Here is a 17753-nt window from a genome sequence, read left to right as displayed (position 1 = left end):
TTCAAAGTCATTCTTCTAAAGAAAATTACAACAAATTTCCATTGGGGGATATCTGTGATGCTCAGTTAGTGCTGGGTCTTGCTCTCAAATGCCATAAATCACTTCCCCTTTCACACTTCATCCCCAGCACTCCCATTTCAGGCAGCAAGAAACCACCACCAGAAATCTTAGTGCCCAAGCATCCCAGGAGAAAATGCAGAGCTTTATTCACTAGGTCACTTTCTTTGTTTCTTTGTGTGCTTCTTTGTTTGAAAGTAAAAGTACTTTTGTGCGTATGTGGCTACATATAGAGTACGTGTGTGCTCATGTACGTACGTGTTTAAATTATTATTATTTTTTAAATTTTTATTCTGTTTAAAGAGCTTGATTCAACCACTGTTCACTGCAAACGAATCTGTGACCTTGTGGAGCTGCAGGATGCAAACGTCTTGGAGAAGGGCAGCCAATGTACAAAGGCTGCATTGAGTGTGTGGGCAGGCAAGAATGCTGGTACCAGGCAGCTCTCTAAAGAATGTTCTTTTGGCAGAAACAGCTGTGCTAAAAATGAGGGGGGAAAATGAATTCAAAATGTAGAGCTGGCCTGCAGTTATAAAGTGATAAGAAAAGTTGGCTGTTCAACATGAGCTGCCAGTTGCATATTCTAGGACCTTGCTATTCTCAGGCCCTCCTACAGCCATGGCCCTGACCAGTGTTTTGATACAGCACAAAGTGGCTGTTTATTGCTATTGACTGCTGAGGCCTGTGCTCCGAAATGCGTTCTGTCAACAGAATGTAAGTGAACTTGGCATTTTAAAGCTCGGCTGCTGCAGACACATAGATTTCTTGGAATTGCCATGCAGCAGGACCGGTGTTGCAGTCCCCAGCTCAAACTGAAAATGTTGCACAGGAAGACGTATCATGTGAAGGTCAGATTTACCTGAGATCCTGAGGGTTTTGTGGGGCTTTTCTTTCCTCATCAGCATAGTAAATATATCTTGTCCTTGCTGCTTTCCCTGTCAAAGGCCAGACTTCTAACTTTCTAAATTTTGTTCAGTATGCTCTGTATGGAAAAAAAGTCATTATTCAATGCAAACAGCCTTCACGTGAGAGGGAAATATGGCTGTGTATATACTACATGATATCGCCATGAATGGAATAATCAAAATCTGTGCTAACTCTGTGTTACACTGAGGGTTTTTCTACTCTTCTGAGAAGTGATATTTTCTATGATTTTGTAAGAAATCACATGTATTGTTTCTACTGCTTCCATAGGAACTACAGGTGGAAATTGATGCTCATACTGACATCTTCCACAACCTGGATGAAAACGGGCAGAAAATCCTGAGATCGCTGGAAGGCTCTGAGGATGCAGCCCTATTGCAGAGACGTCTGGATAACATGAACCTCAGATGGAGTGAGCTTAGGAAGAAATCTCTAAATATTAGGTAGGATCTGAACGTAAGCGAAAGCCTACAGTTGGGGTGTAAGGTGGACTGCTATGTTTTGCCCAGTAAAACGGTTTAATTTTTTTTCTGATAGCACTATTTCTGTCCATTTTGAAATGATTTGTGCTATTTTGAATGTTGTCTTTGTAAGAATGATTAGGTTTTTTGGTGTGAAAATCATAGTAGGGGATTAGGATTTGAGGCATATGGTGAGGTTTTGTAATTATAGAAGGAGAGATTAGAATGTTTAAACAGTAACTGTACCTTCTCTAAATGTAGACTTTTTCTAGAGCTGGTATGACTTATCAATAAGTCATGCAAGAAAGTTATTAAACAACCTATATTTATGATAAGCTTTATTTCTAAGGTTGCTATTTCCAGTGCAAAACTAAGAATAGCCTTGCAAATGAGAAGACACGTTATTTAAGTTTTTAGCTGTTGATTGGAGAGTGGACAAAATTACCAAATAAAAGCCAGGGGTAAAAGGAAATCCATAGGTAGTGTCACGAGAGGAAAAACTTCTCCTTGCAAGGAAAACTATAATAAATGGTGATGTTACAAATGGTGAAGTGGAGGCACAGGCTTCAATGGGCTGAAGATTGCTTTTCAGAAGAAATTGTCCAGGAATCTTCTCTTCAGAAATAAGACTTTTACAATAGGCAAGCCAGCTCTGTTGCGTTCAGTCTCGGGCATTTTTTCATTTGCTTGCTTGCTGTGTATTGGTGGTAGTTCAGAGGGCACCAAAAGACAGAAGTGTTTTTCAAAGTGATGTATGAAATACTAGCTTTTTTCAGCTCAGGCCCTGAGGGAGGTCAGTCTGTGTAATGACAAAAGCCATCTTCATAACATCAATCATTAAAAATAAATGAAGGATGTGAGGTTGAAAAGATAGTAGTAGCTAAAGAAAAAGAGAGACAAAGTCCTGCTTTTTTTTCTGAGGAGAAAAAGAAGAGGGATATAACCCTTCAAGGTCTTTCTCAGATTTTTTTCTTCTTTTACCCATGAACTTGCCCAAATGCAGCGATGTTTGAGATAAGAAAAACAGTCAGTTCGCCAAATATCAGTAATTAAATACATGGAACTTTCTCTGTTTCAGTTTTTGCATTTCAATGTATTGCTGCCATTAATCGAGTCAGAAATAGTAACCCCAGATATATCACAGTGACTTCTCACATTAAACATTCAAAGCAAAAGACCTCCTCTCTAAAATGTTTGCTTTCAATAAAAGGCTCAAGGTGTTCAACAACTTATTGATTAGGATAAGAAACAATTCTTAACTTCTGAGACATCAAATTTAAGTGTTGCTGGCCACCAAACTGAATGAACAGGCTATTCTCAATCTGTCTGCTTGGAGCTATTTCTTTCCATCACACACTATAGAATGGATTTCATCATAACTAGCAATGCCTACGCAAAAGAGGTATAAGAGCAGAAATATGAAATGTCCCCCAGACAGCAGTCCCACAAGTCTCCTTATTTAGCGTAAGTTTTAGACTGCTGAAACAGAAGACCCATGCTCGGGTTAGGTGGACATTCTTTTCTAAATCTAGATAAAATATAGATAAAAGATATATTATACGTTTTTTTATTATTTTAGATAATCTATCTAAAATATAGATATGGTAGATATCAAGAGGATCCAAGCTCATTTCCATTATTACCTTTCTTTCATTCTGATAAGTCAGTACAGTTTATCCTAATAAACACTTTCTTTCTTACAAATAACTCATTTTTTAAAACTTTCTTCCTATTATCTGTTTTGTCTGCACATGCTTGAATACAGTTATAAATATATGAGTGTGTGCATATAATGCACACTACCATGCATATCCATAAACATATATTCCTGAAGCTGAAAGAAGGGCAGAACAAGATGGGTTCAGGGAAACTGTTCACCAAACTGGGGAAGGTCAGAGCACAGCAGCAGTAACAAAACCACTTTGGATCACTCTTGCGCTTTTTCCCTGTAAAGCCAGACCTGGGGAAGCAGGGAAGAAGTGAAGACCCTAGTGTTTGCCTCCAGTTGCTGCCTTGTCTGGAGGAGGTTGAAGCTTACATTTGCTGAGATAAACATGGGAGACAGGAGTTAACCTGACTGAGAAACTTGACTCCTTGACTGTGTCCCCTCCAAAAGCCCTGTGGTCCTTGCTCTGGCTGTTGCCTCTTGCAACTCCCCATACAACATCCCCGCTTCTCTCCCCCCTCACTGCTTTCAAAGGCACCCTGGGGCTTCCCCAGCCCTCGCTGTCCTTATGGTGGAGACTTTGTTTGCACAAAGTAGTATTCTGTCTTTTAATTTTTCCAGTGGTTCAATTAGTTTCATTCACACCGCTGTTCAAATGGCACAGACATTTGTGTAGCATAAGGGGATTCTATTGGCTTTAACAATTTCTTCATTACTTTTTTTGGAAAGAATGACATTGGCTCATCTTAAACCACATGAATCTTGTGTGAGTTTGAATGGTTTGTGTAGTGGTTTAGAGAAATGCTTGCTCTTCTCTGAGTTGAAAACTACTCTTTACATTTTAGTTAATTAATCTCCTAGCAATCCTAAGTGATGACAAAGTTACTCTCATGCTAGTCCTGCATAATACTTGTGTACATTTAGTGAGACTGACAGTTCAACACAGCTATTACTCTACTCACTGCTGAAGAGGAAAACCAAAAAAAAAAAAAAAAGCCCAAGAGATGGGAAAAGAATGGATGTTTCAGGCCAGGACTGTGGAACCGAATTTAAATCATGTTGCCAGAACCTAATTCAAACAGAAGCTGTTTAAAAATCATTAAGTTTATGAAACACTAGGATCTTTGTCAGTAAATAAGCTTGTACAATTTGGGTTTTATTTTCACTGTGTCTGAATATATCTTATATTTAACACATGCTTTCAGATCCCATTTGGAAGCCAGTACAGACCAATGGAAGCGTTTACATCTCTCTCTTCAGGAACTTTTGGCATGGCTGCAATTGAAGGAGGATGAATTAAAACAGCAAGCACCCATTGGTGGAGATCTTCCCACTGTGCAGAAACAAAATGATATTCATAGGGTATGATTTTTTTTAAATGATCTTTCGGTCATTGGTTTTTGTTTTGCAGGTTAGTGCTGCATGGCACGGTCCTTGTTGGAAAAAGTAAGATACCCTTTAGAGGTAATGAAAACTGAACTTCTTGCATAAGATCACTAGCTACAATTTTCAAACACAGCTTAGAAAATCAGCCTTTTGGAGAAGGGAGTGTTTACTACCAGCTGCTTAGCTTTTTTGAAAAGCAACATAGCATTTTCGTAGACCTATCACAGACAGCTAGTTTTCATGGCCAGAACAAATACTAAGCTGATATTGAGGATTAAATGAATAGTTCTGAAAATTTTTCTAGATCAGGCATTTAAACGTCCTGTGTACTTTTGAAACCCCATTTTGCTATTGATTTTTGGGAACGTTTGTGAAAACAGTAGCTGATATCAGCCCTAATGCACAACTGTTTGCATCGTGAAACTATTGTGATAGCTAACTGTAACTGTCTATGGCTCATACTAGTTTCATCAGGGAATTCTTATGGAAAGGCAATAGCAGAGCATCATATGGGACTGTTCTAGACTAAGATTTGTAGTAAAAAGTAACCTAAATCCAACACTTGTATGGGAAGTTGTTTTTTTTTAAAACCCACCAAATGAACAACCCCCAAAATAACACAATACTGCTGAATAATTCTTCATACAAAGATTCACACAGGTTTTTTTGTGGTAAAGGTATGCTTTAAGTATGTTTCCTGCGTTGAATCAAGTTCAGACCTGTCTGATGCTAATGTCTGCTTTTAGGTAAACAGCTTTTAATTTGCTATGCCATTGCAGTCTATTCAGGTCTGAATGTGAAATCACAGTTCAAAAACCTCAGTGGTGCTTTTTTAGTGATGCCATAAGGAAACCCATTAGGGAACTAGTGTTCTGCTAATATAAACTTGAAGAATTGCTGAATGAAGCAATAAATGGGGAGAAACTCTTGTTCTGAGAAGGAATAGGGAACCATGTGAAAGGTAATTGGGATAGAACACTCAACTTCAGCAATTCCTATTCTATCACTTATGAACTCCATAAAATCCTGTCTAGACCTTATGACAAAACTTCTGTTTCTTTTGTGTTAGTTTCTGATGAAAACTTTAATCTGGGAAGCACCAGTTAATAACAGATGTCCATAACAGAAACCAGACCTCAACCCACTAAGACAGATACTGAAGCACCACCATCCCTTTTTACCTTTCCCTCTGTGAAAGTTCAGATATATGAAATGCCTGAAGTCTGTTCTAGCCAGCTGTCTGTAGCAACTTCCATAAAGTAGTTTTGAAGCCCACCAGAACATCAGGATGAAAGAAACAGTACAGATGTTGCTTTAACTTAACATGACATTAACTCAAACCCTTTATCCAAAGACAGCTCTTGAGCCAAAGCAAGACTTAGAGAAGGATTTGTGTAGAATTGTTACAAGAAAACTTTTGTCATCTGAATAATATTTGAGTATTTGAAAACATTACTTTTCCTCCTAGATCAAAGAAATAATTTTTTCATATAGAGAAATGACTTCTCATAAAATTTTAATATTGTATATTGTGCCATATGCTATTCAAAAGTTTCCCAAAATTAATCATAAAGGTGGCAAGGCTTCAGTGATAGACAAAGTAATCTCTCTGTCACTCACCAATCAACTGAAGTGTTTAAAACTTTTAGGGATGAGAAGTGTTGCATAAAAGTAAGGTACCATGAATAGGCGAAAAGTGACTTTACAAAGTAGATCTCCTTCTCACTTCTCCTTTTTGATTACCTTCTCTGCCACATGCAGATACATACAGACACAAATCTTTGGTCACCATGTCTAATATCAAAGCTAGAACATTTTACTTCCTTTTAGAAGTATGGCTTCTTTCCTTTTCCCATTCTGTAGTTTAATGTAAGGCCTTTCTAGTTGTAGGTATTCTGATTCCCTGTGGAAAAAAGAACAAAATATAATCCTTGAAATTAGGTTACCCTGTCTGCTCTTCAAAGAGAAGGAGGGACAAACAATCAGTGCAGAACTCTGTTGACATCAGGTTGTCTTTGACAAAATCTATGTTTGCAGCTTGGAGTTTTTCTACTGTATTTTTTTTTCCCTGGACACTATGGACTTTCTGTTACTCTAAAAGTTTCTTTTAGAGAAGCAGACATACAAAGGCTGTATCCCAATGAACAGCTTAGCTCATTTCTGAACATAAGAAAAATACTTTTAAAAAGGCTTGCACCACAAGTGTAGAAGTATCTAGCTCAAAACTGGAGCACAGTACTGGAAAGGTGTTTTTTTCAAGAGTTTTGGGCCCCTGCTTAAGAACAAAACTTAGCTTTCAGAGTGTTGGATGTGAAAGTAGAGAGTAGTTGAATTTTGGTCTTGAGAAAAAGAATCTGCTGATTGTTCATTTTGTTCTCCTGAATGTCGGTTCTGGAAATCAGCCTTCAGTAAACAAGCTAAGCCTCTACCTGATCTGACCAATCTTTTAAATGACCCAAAATTTCAACTTTAGTCTTCCTATATCAATACACTGTCTTTCCTTCTGTGAAGAATTGTTTTTGCCAGGTAAAGCCAGAAGTGAACCTGGGTAAGTTCTTCATTGGAGAAGAGAAAAAGCCTCAGCAGGGAAATATTATTTATAAGCAGTTTAACTGATTGCCATTGAGAAATGGCGTGATGAATGCAAACATGATTTGATGCCTGAATCCTTTTTCTGAAGCAGTGTTACAAGCTGATTTTATTTTTTTTTCCCTTAAGGATGTAATTTAAAGAAAAACAAATATATTTAACCTCTCTATCATTTAGAAGACCATCTGGAATACCTCAGACATTCATGGCAGAGATGAAAAGAAGTTAGTTCTTATCATTAGAATGCTCCTAGTTGCCAAGATTGGCTTTAAAAATGTTAAGAGTAGGATTCAGATGAAAATTTCAAATGCTTGAATCTATGCCAGAGGAGAGCTTGAACTCAACTGGGAAAAGAGATATCCATGCAGTCAAAATCATTGTTGCATTATAAATGTGAGATGCTTTTTAGACAAGGCAATTTGGAATTTATCCCAAATAACCCACATAACTGCTATTTGTTTGAACTTATATATATAGTGGGTCATTTTGTCGGTTTTTGACATCTGAAGAAATTGTGTCTATGCCGAAGTCTTAGAATGGTGGGGGGGGGGGGGGGGTGTTAGTCAATGATAAAAAATACTGCTATTCATCAACATATTATTTAATTATTTTACAGTTTCATTTGCTTTACTAAGTGTCATAGTAACGTTTTATTGAAATCGTATTAATAACTGTGTACATGTTACTGTTAATCTCAGTTAAGTAACTTAAGCATCATGCAGATAGCCTGCTTTTTCTTTCATTCTTTTAAGAGTTGCCATATCTTCTGTGTATCTATGCTGATTGTGTTAACAGCATAAATAGCATTTATGAACATAGAAGTTAATTATTAACAATTCCCTGGAAACCCTTTCACATGAAATCTATAGCAACAGTGCCTAAGAAGGAGTACAATTCCCGCTTCAACACACTAACCTTTTCTGGTGGCACAATTGATATCTACTTTTTAAAATTGAGTTCAAAACCCATTTTAAAAAAACATTCTGGTTGGAAAACAACTTGAACTAATTTAACTGTACTCTTTCTCTTTAAAATTCATTAAAAGCAAAAATATCTGCTTTTCTAATAACAGAGATTAATATTAGTTTTACTAATGCAACTCATTATATTTTCATCTTTCAATTTAAACAATCTGTGTTTCTCCATCTAAAGAGATGTAAGGACACCCATAAGGAGGTAATGGAGGTCTGAGATAAGCAGATCAATATATGCATTATTAAAACGGTGGACAGAAAGCCATTACTGCTGTAGTGTTGATGACAAATAGAGATGCTTAAATAAAGTAGTTTACTTGTTTTTTTGTCAGGTCATACATTATGCACATTCGATTTCCTCTACAGTCACCACAAAGTGTGGAAGAAGCTAAGGAATTCAATGAAATTAGCCTGAAATCATTAGCTGTAAATTAGACATTCATTTAGGCTAATTCTGCTTTCAATGGTGGTCTGCTTATTATAAAGATGTATTTGTCAGGGCTCCAGATAGATAATTTACTCCCCTCTCCACCCCCCCCCAAAAAGAAAAGAAAAGAAAATGCCATTTATTGCTACTTATGATTTTTATTGGTAGTGTGTACATATTTCACAACAAAACTTTAGTCAGAAAAGCTGGCTTTATCTTCATACAGTAAGAACATTTTTTGGAATGGGCTAGTATGAAATGAGCATTCATTATTTTTAATGCTGTTCTGTGCTACTGCTTCAGTCTCATGTTTTTTTCATTCTCTCCTTTTTAAATTTCATACACTGAAACATATTTTAACTCACTCAGTAGAAGTCTGCAGATCAAAACTAGGGAAGGCAATGAGAATTGTAAATAGATCTTAACACCATACTGTGTACTATTCTAAACCTCAGGATTTACAGACTATAATCGCATCCACCAGCTCCAACATCCAGAATGGAAAAGTTGGAAAAAAAAACATTTAACACTTTGGCTCACTGTTTGTCTTTAATAAAAGAGAAAGAGACTCTTTCTGTTTGTGACTAAATACAAAATATACAAAGTCAGAAAGTTCCCCTTAGCATTTCTTGTTGTTTTGGGGAGACAGATACAATGATTCCTGCTTACACTCTTTATGGGATGCAGTATGCATATCTGATTATGTTATCCTTGTTCTGTTGTACAAGAGATATTGGAGGAATGTGGCTTTAATCCTCTCTTGGAAATATAATGCCACTAGGTATATTTCGTTGGTATGGTTTTATGCAAAAGCAGTACAAGCTGAAAGAAGGTATTTTGTGTCCTTCTCACTGTTTGTACATGTACATAGCTAGGGTTGACCTGACTACAGCAGCAGCACTCCATACAGCAGTACTACTCATTCCCAAATACATAGCTCAAAGGCATTTCTGGCTTTTAAATATCCTATAAGTTGGTGTAGTTCTGTGTTCCCCTGAAATATCTGTGACTTCTTCCTGCTCTTGGTGTGTGTGGGTGGAACAGACCTTTGAGCATGTGCCTCCTGTTTGATTGGTTTTGGGCGTTACTCATTTCTGACAAATAATTTGTCTTCGGAGATGTTTATAAAGTATATTATATCTTTAAGCTGTTTTACAATTATAATGTTTAAAAACTGGTATGACTGTTGATATCACTTTTAACACTATCAGATGAGAGCAAAGCACACAGTCCATGGGGGAACATTTTAAGTTATGCTACCTGCTGGCTTTCTTGAGCTGCAGACCTGCCACACTCTAGTGGGACAGAATGATGTAATGTGAGGTGAGCACGAAGGCTAATTAAAGGAATAGATTTTTCCTCATTTGGAGGCATGAAAAAGACTTATTATATTTCTTCTTTCCGTTGCACTTCATGCAAGAGTCAAGTATGAATTATAAAAATTTCTAAACCTAAAAATGTCTAAGTTAGAGTTTTAACCCTAGAGTAACCCCACTCAGTTTTTATGCAGAGCAATGTCCAATGGTAGTTTACTTGTTAATATACAGTACTCTATTTCTGAAAATCAGTGTTGGTTCTCAAGGGTCAACATGATTGTTTAAAACATTTATCACAGATATTAATCAAACAATAGATTGCCTTATGATAGCAGATACACTCTGTGAAAGGATCCCAGTCCCACTGATGTCCATGACACAAAATTAACATTTTTTACTTTGTTGTTTCCTTCAAGAAAGCACACTTTGCTAAAGGGTTTTCCTGATTCACAATTACAAACCTTATGGTCAGTTCTTGACCACTTAATAAAAAGTTTATTTAAATATTTATAGCAGAATAATGTAGTCATTTCCTTAAGTTTACTTTCCTGAAAGGCATTAAGAATTTTTTACCTGTGAGTGCTCATGTTATAAAATGCAGGTGTGATTCTCATTATTAGTTGTTAGGTATTTTCTATACAGAGCATTTCATATTAAATATAAATTTGATACGAAAAATGGGGGATGGAATGCCTCTCCTATGAAGAAAGGCTGAGAGAGTTGGGGTTATTCAGCCTGGAGAAGAGAAGGCTCCAGGGACACCTTATTGCAGCCTTTCAGTATAGAAAGGGGGCTTATAAGAAAGATGGCAGGGCCTGTTGCTACAGGACAAGGATAAACTAAGAGAGGGTAGATTCAGGCTAGGTATAAGGAAGAAATTTTTTACAATGAGGGTGGTGAACCACTAGAAGTGGTTGCCCAGAGAGGTGGTAGATGCCCCATCCCTGGAAACATTCAAGGTCAGGTTGGATGGGGCTCTGAGCAACCTGATCTAGTTGAAGGTGTCCCTGCCCACAGCAGGGGGGTTGGACTAGATGACCTTTAAAGGTCCCTTCCAACCCAAACTATTCTATGATTCTATGACAATTCAAAGTGCAATGAACTTTTTAATATTGAATTTATAATCTTTCATTAGTTTGCATAGAAACTCAAATTTTTATAATAATTAATTTAACTGAATTGGTGAATTTCTTATGTTAGAAGCCTATATAATGCCTGTGTTGTAAAAAGAATTTTCTTAACCCTGGAGTAAAATATCTGTTTTCCACTCATGGCATATGGCTCTCCTTTTTACAGTGTTGTGTTTTGTGTTACACTGCACTATAACTATCTGCATATTTTATCTCTATGCTACTTGAAAACAGTATGCATTCAATGTTGTTTCATAAATAGAAAAGAAAATGTTGAAATAAAACAGTGGTAAGGGCCATTTAGATAAATTCAATACAACATGCAAAAGACCGAATGCAACGTGCAACCCACAGGCCAGGTTTCATCTGCATTTTTGTGCGCTGAACATTCGGATTCAGATTAATGGAATCTTAAATTATCTTACAACAACAGCAACAACAAAAACTGAGATACGTATACTTTCAGTAGCCTACCAAAACTTCAAATACCAACCTTGAGAATCTTACTTATGGTCATTTTAAAAGCAGGGAATAGAAGAGAGATAGTAAAAGGAGCTGTTGCTGGAGGAAGAAAAATGCAAATGAGAAAGAGGAAGAAAAGGCAAGAAAGGGGACAGGTGCCAAAAAGCATGACAGGAAAGGAAGAGGCGAAAAGGAGAAATACAGTTGAGCTGAAAAGGAGCAGAATGTACTACCAAGCAATGTTAAACGTAAAGATATGGAAATTGATAATAAATACTGATTAAAGGAACTATTAACTATTAATTAATTAACTATTATATTATAATTAATTAACTATTTCATAAGGACTACTTTCTGCCCTTTAATTTTTACTCATGCATGCCTACATCTAGGCTAGATGGTGTTTCTGAATTTTCACCTTGTCCTTGATTCTACATTTCAGAAATCTCAGTTCATGTAATTTTGGAAGAGATGCATCTACACCATTGCTAAGGAGAGTGTTATGATTTAATATACTGGAATTTTTTTTGTTATTAATTGTTACGGGTTAACATGTCAATATCCATAGGTCCTTTTTTTTTTTCTTTTTTCCTTATGATATAACAGTTGCCAGCAGCAGTAGCAAAGTGGTAGCTGTGAGACATGTTGGATTTTCCTTTGCATTCTGGTAAATCTTGCTTTCAAGAACCATTACCTATGCTGGTGTGGTCCAGTACAGAACCAGCCAAAGCCTTGCCCCTTGCAGCAAGTTGGAGTTGACCCTGATGTTGATCAACAAAAGGGATCCCTCTCACAGTGAAAATTTGATCAGCAACCTTGGGTACTTTGCAGCATGCTGGCAGTACATTTGCTCCTTTGAATACAATGTGATTTCAGGTTAAGCAAAAGCTGATTATCTCTTTTACTTTTTTTTTCTTTTTTTTTTTGTAGCTACTTGTAATACACACATGGAAGCTGTTGTTGGAAACTTTGTTCTTAAATTGACGAAAACAAGGGCTAGCACTCAGTATTTCATTATATATCCACTTACAATAATTTTGTTTCATCTCTCAGACTTTCAAGAGGGAGCTGAAAACAAAAGAGCCTGTTATCAGGAGTGCACTTGAGACTGTGCGAATCTTCTTAACAGAGCAGCCTGTGGAGGGACTGGAGAAGCTCTACCCAGAACCAAGAGGTAATTGAAAAAAGAGCAGGGTAATAACACATTTGCTGGAAAGATCAGTGATGATCAGCGATGATTAAATAATTCTGCCAGCCACTGTGAAAGCATTCCTTTTACACTCCAAGCTGAATGTCAGTATTCAGAAACTAAGCTAAAAATATAGATGAAAGAAACCCATTGTGATCCTTCTGAACATTGTGGCACTAAACAGACATGCATATTTATAAGCAGATTTTGAAACTGGCTTTAAACCTTCAGGACCTATCTATAACTATAGGCCCATTTGGGGTCTGAAAGCTGTGATTTGCCTAAAATTCAACTCATAGTCTCAGTACTACAGAAGCTCCCAAATCCACTCAATTGCAGCAAAAGATTCACAGTGATTAATATTTATGTATGTGCAGAACTATTTTGCTGAATCAGGACACCGTTGATAAATTTTTGGCTACACCTTGCATGTTTAAAAATGCCTTTATGTACTTAAATGCATATTTTCATCATCTGTATGATGGCAAGATTTAAATAAGTTAAGAGTTTTTCAAAGGAGAATACATTAATAAAATAAATTTCACAGGTGTCTTTGGTTATGAATAGTTTCTTACAGAGCTTTGAACTTACCCAGATGGCAATTATTTTTCTTCTAAGACAGGGTATGTCTTAAAAGCCTCTTGACTTTCACATTTAGAGCTGTCACCTGAAGAAAGGGCCCACAATGTCACTAAACTTCTCCAAAGACAAGCAGATGAGGTCAGAACTGAGTGGGATAAGCTGAATCTAGAGTCTGCTGATTGGCAAAAGAAGATAGATGATGCTCTTGAAAGACTGCAGGGCCTTCAAGAGGCAATGGATGAACTGGACCTGAAACTTCGCCAGGCTGAAGTGTTCAAGGGATCCTGGCAGCCAGTGGGGGATCTGCTAATTGACTCTCTGCAGGATCACTTAGAAAAAGTCAAGGTATGTGTCAGTATATCAGTATTTCTGAGTATAAAATAATTGGCTTGTTCATTGTATGAATCCCCAAATCAGGAATTCTCTTTTAAAATGATAAATCAATAGCTTTGTATCACAGTGATTTATATTAAAAAAAAAAAAAAAAAAACAAACAACCCAGAAAGTACATATAAAGAGTTTCATCGTTTCTGCAATAAAAATGAAATCAAATCAACATTGAGAATGTATATTGCTAACATGGGTAAAAAGCACTGCAGGAATGTGTAAATATCCTCAGCGCACTCACTCTTGACTCAGGAGATGCAGAGTTAACAGTAAAGAAATCAAAATAGAATAGATAGGAGAATATATGATAAAAGTATAGAAAATTAATTCTGTTCTTTATTATACTTTTGTAAGTATGATGAGTACATAATTGTGTCTATACTTGTAGAGTAGAATTTAAATAATTTAAAGTATATGGTTTTGTTGTTGTTTTCTCATGATGGTGCTATCTGTCTTATTTGATAACTAGGCCTCATAACGAAAAAAAGAAAAAAAAAAACCCAACAACAAAAAAACAACCAAAAAACAACCTGGAAAAACTGTCATTATTTTGTATAACTTAATGCTTAGTTGCTTTCAAGGGTTGTTTCATAAAATCATTGCTTATTGAGAAACTCGTGAGGACTTGTCCTCTTTCAGCATGACTGCCATGGCCAGACTTTCTAAATGCTACAGGATTCCTTCAGCTAGAGCACAATAGAGGCAGTTGCCATTTTGATAAGAATAAAGTGCCTCTCTTCCATTCACATAAATGGGAATCATGAGTCATTTTGAAAGAGACCTGAGCTGACTGTTATTTTCTCTAGTAGAATATTAAGATCTAAGAAAGAGGAAATAGAATGACTAATGGCAAGAAAAAATGCCTTTGTAATTTATACAAAAAAATAAAAGCCCGTGAGTTTTAATCATACAGAAAGTTTAATGAGTGTCCTGTACAAATACTATACAAGATGGTACTTAACTAAGTATTTGGTAGCTGATCAACAGTTAGCTGCAAAATTTGTTTATCTTCATTTAAATTCATGGATGATGAATGAACAGAAAGATCTATTTATAAATTCTCAGAAAGTGCCTGCTATTACAGCCATGGATTTTTTTGTGATTTTGAAGAAGATATTCTGAACAGAAACACTGAATCCCTGATATTACTGGAAAACAAAACAAGTCACTTAATTATAAAGCTGTGACCATAACTCTTGACTCCATAATTATAGTGCTGAATCTTGTTACGGCTTAAAAAAAAACCATCCTGGAGGACATAATGAAGTTCTAATAACATCCATGACAAAATAGAAATCTTAACGCTTATGAAAATCCAGAGGTACTATCAATTGGTAGATGTCTGTTTATTCCTTCTGAAGTCTTAATATTAGGTCCAGACAAAAACCAAGACTCCTGTTTCAAGATTTAAAATTAGATGCTACCACCTACCCTCTGATTTTTATCTCATTTGTACCATATTTACTTAAAATATTTATGAATATAGGCTATCATAAGACCATACTGTAAGATTATCAGCTAAATACTAAATGAAAAAACCATACAGAATATATTCATATCCTTATAAGCTATAACTTTTCATGTCATATATGGCAATTATAGCCTGCTAGATGCACACACAGAGCAATATTGTGCTTTCAGCACCTTCTAAATGATCATAATTAGCTTAGGTAATATAAGAACACAATAGGCCAAAAGCTGAAAAATATTAACTGTGTGAGTAGTCCCAAAATGCGCTGTCTGGAATGTATGTATTGCTCTAATGAAATGTAATTCCAACATAGATACTGAAGACAAATGCATGTACTAACTAAGCAATGTAAGCATGTTTGTGAAATTAATAACTACGAAGAAAGCTACAACTGGGTCTGCAATTTGAAGGCCTATATAAAACTATATGTTTTTAGGTTTTGTAGGTTTTACCTCAGTTATTAATATTTATGACATTCATATTTTTTCTTAGAGTGAAATCTATTTTAGAAAAGTTGTAAATCAAGACCAATAATTTATGTAACCCTAAAATAGAGCATGTAAATCCTTAAGGTTTCAAGTTTGCATTTGCTACATGTGAACTGGCTAGACTATAGAAACTTTGATCGTGATCCTTTATATCCTTAGCATATCTACCTAAAGTGTACAAATATTTAAAATATACTCACAACCCTAGCCTTAATTGCTGGTTTTAATTTTTCAAAACCTAAAAAAGAGGGTTTAATTAAATATATTATCTGTGACAGGAGCAATAAGACATGATTTAAGCCCATTTTTATCTTGAACATATTTGTTGGATAGTAAGTTCATTTCTGATTTACTCCCTGTCTTGATAAGTTTAGTCAGATTCCCCCCCCCACACACCTTATTTTGTTTAAATGAAACCCAGACAATTGGGAAGCTATTTTTTTGTGTTTCATTTCCACAGCTATCAAAGATGGAAGAGAAAGATTATATTTTGGCTACTTTTGTACAAGAAATTAAAACAAATCTAGGCTTTTCTACAAAATGTAATGCATATTTATTTTCTTCATAAGACTTTAACCACTACATAAAAAAACCTTCCAATAACAGTATTATACTCATAGTTACTTGTAAGTAAAATTGTTGCTTTGTGAGGAAATTAGTTACTAGAAGAATTGCTAGTCTAATGCCTGAAAGTCTTAATAAGATTAGGAAAGCTAATATCTGAACATTTACAAAAAAGAGTGTGTAGAATTGACTCAAAGCATTAGCCAGGTGAGCAGCAGTGTCTACTTGGCGTGTGCTACAGAACTGTAGAACATCATTCCTAGTCTAAAGTGGAGGTCCAATGATGGGAAGACTGAAGCTGCAAGAGAGATTTCTGGTAGAGGGACAAGCGGAGGGAGGGGGAAGAAAGCTCCAACCTGCTCAGCACTGAACTGATTTCTCCTGCATCCTAGTTACCTCTTCCAGTCTGCAGGCCCAGTCCTTAGCTCCAAAAATGCAGTAATCTCCCAAAGCGCTGTATGCATATGAGAATGGAAAACGAGTTAAAAGCTGTTGTGTAATTCCTAATGTGCCATTTTAAAACTTACCTTATAATATTCAAGATTGGGAGAATCACTCAGATATTTGACTCAACTCTGCAGATTTTAGATGTCTTTGATGTCTGTTATTTGGCCTGTATAAGCTGCTTTAAGACATGCCTGGTTACTACTGTTTTCTTCTTGCTCCTCTTAGTAATTGATTCACTTAAAGGTTAAATACTTTTCCCTTCCAAATGTTTCAATTAAAAGGTAAATTTGTTGAAGAAGACACAAGTTATATAGCCTTCAGTTACAAGTTATTAGTAAAGAATAAGATTTTTTCTTTATAAATTATATTATCAGCCAAACGTTATCAAATTGATATATTATATATCTCTCATCCTTGCTCTGGTTTTTATGATGTGTATCACAATGACTGATGATATTACAGTGTGAGGGAGAGTACCTATTACCCTCTATACAACTAAGCACCCCAAGTACCTTCTGAGCAGATCTTCGAAATATTGGTCACATGTGATTGCATTTCTCGCAAATCCTTCTCTTAATCCGGATCACAGTAGCCTTCCCAAACCTAACCTGATGAATAACTTCCTAGGGAATGAGTTTATCCGGTGCCATTTGTCACTGTTCTCTTTAGTTATAGTTGCTGGAGCTCTTAAGGTCGTGGTGTAATGTTGAACTCACACAAAATAACTGATCCTTGGTCAGTATTAATGGATTATTATTACAGATCCTTGATCTGTATTAATGTACCAGTTGGTATTCGTCTGTGATTCTGAGGACAAGAGATAAATAATTTCACACACCTACCCCAAAGAATGTATACTACAGATGATCTGTAATCAAAATATTCTTCAGACTTCTCTGCTGTCCTCTGTTATTCTTCCTTTTTTCTTCTCTCATATGAGTGATATTATCTGCAGACTGAAATATAACTTACTTTCTTAATAACACACATTCTTTCTCTCTCTCTTCCAAGCATACCTTTCTGTCCATTAAAATCCAAACCATCACTTAACTGTCTTAAATTCAGTTCAAGCCCAAATGAATCTATTAAATGTCCCCTAATATCCATTGGCTGATCATTTTGATTGTAGCTCAAATCATATTTTAGACATGACCTGGGATTTCTACTTCTCTCTGCAGTGAATTCAACAGATGCTTTCTTCTTGCAATAACTAACAAAATTTTCTCCTTTTCA

The 17753-nt window shown here is 36.0% G+C and overlaps 1 protein-coding gene across 1 annotated transcript; it reads left to right on the top strand.

The window, feature by feature from the left end:
* Window positions 1-360: 360 nt before the first annotated feature.
* Window positions 361-13508, top strand: LOC104083057 (dystrophin-like; the record flags this gene model as incomplete). The annotated part of the gene is made up of 6 exons (XM_009586418.1): window positions 361-489; window positions 796-905; window positions 1252-1424; window positions 4314-4470; window positions 12446-12566; window positions 13240-13508. Coding segments are annotated over 6 exons (959 nt in total), but the record flags the coding sequence as incomplete, so codon positions are not given.
* Between the last annotated feature and the right edge of the window lie 4245 nt (window positions 13509-17753).

Source organism: Fulmarus glacialis, unplaced genomic scaffold, assembly GCF_000690835.1.
Source record: "Fulmarus glacialis isolate BGI_N327 unplaced genomic scaffold, ASM69083v1 scaffold6841, whole genome shotgun sequence".
NCBI lineage: Eukaryota > Metazoa > Chordata > Aves > Procellariiformes > Procellariidae > Fulmarus > Fulmarus glacialis.
Note: the sequence above shows the minus strand (reverse complement) of the source record. Positions and strands in the feature narration are given on the sequence as shown.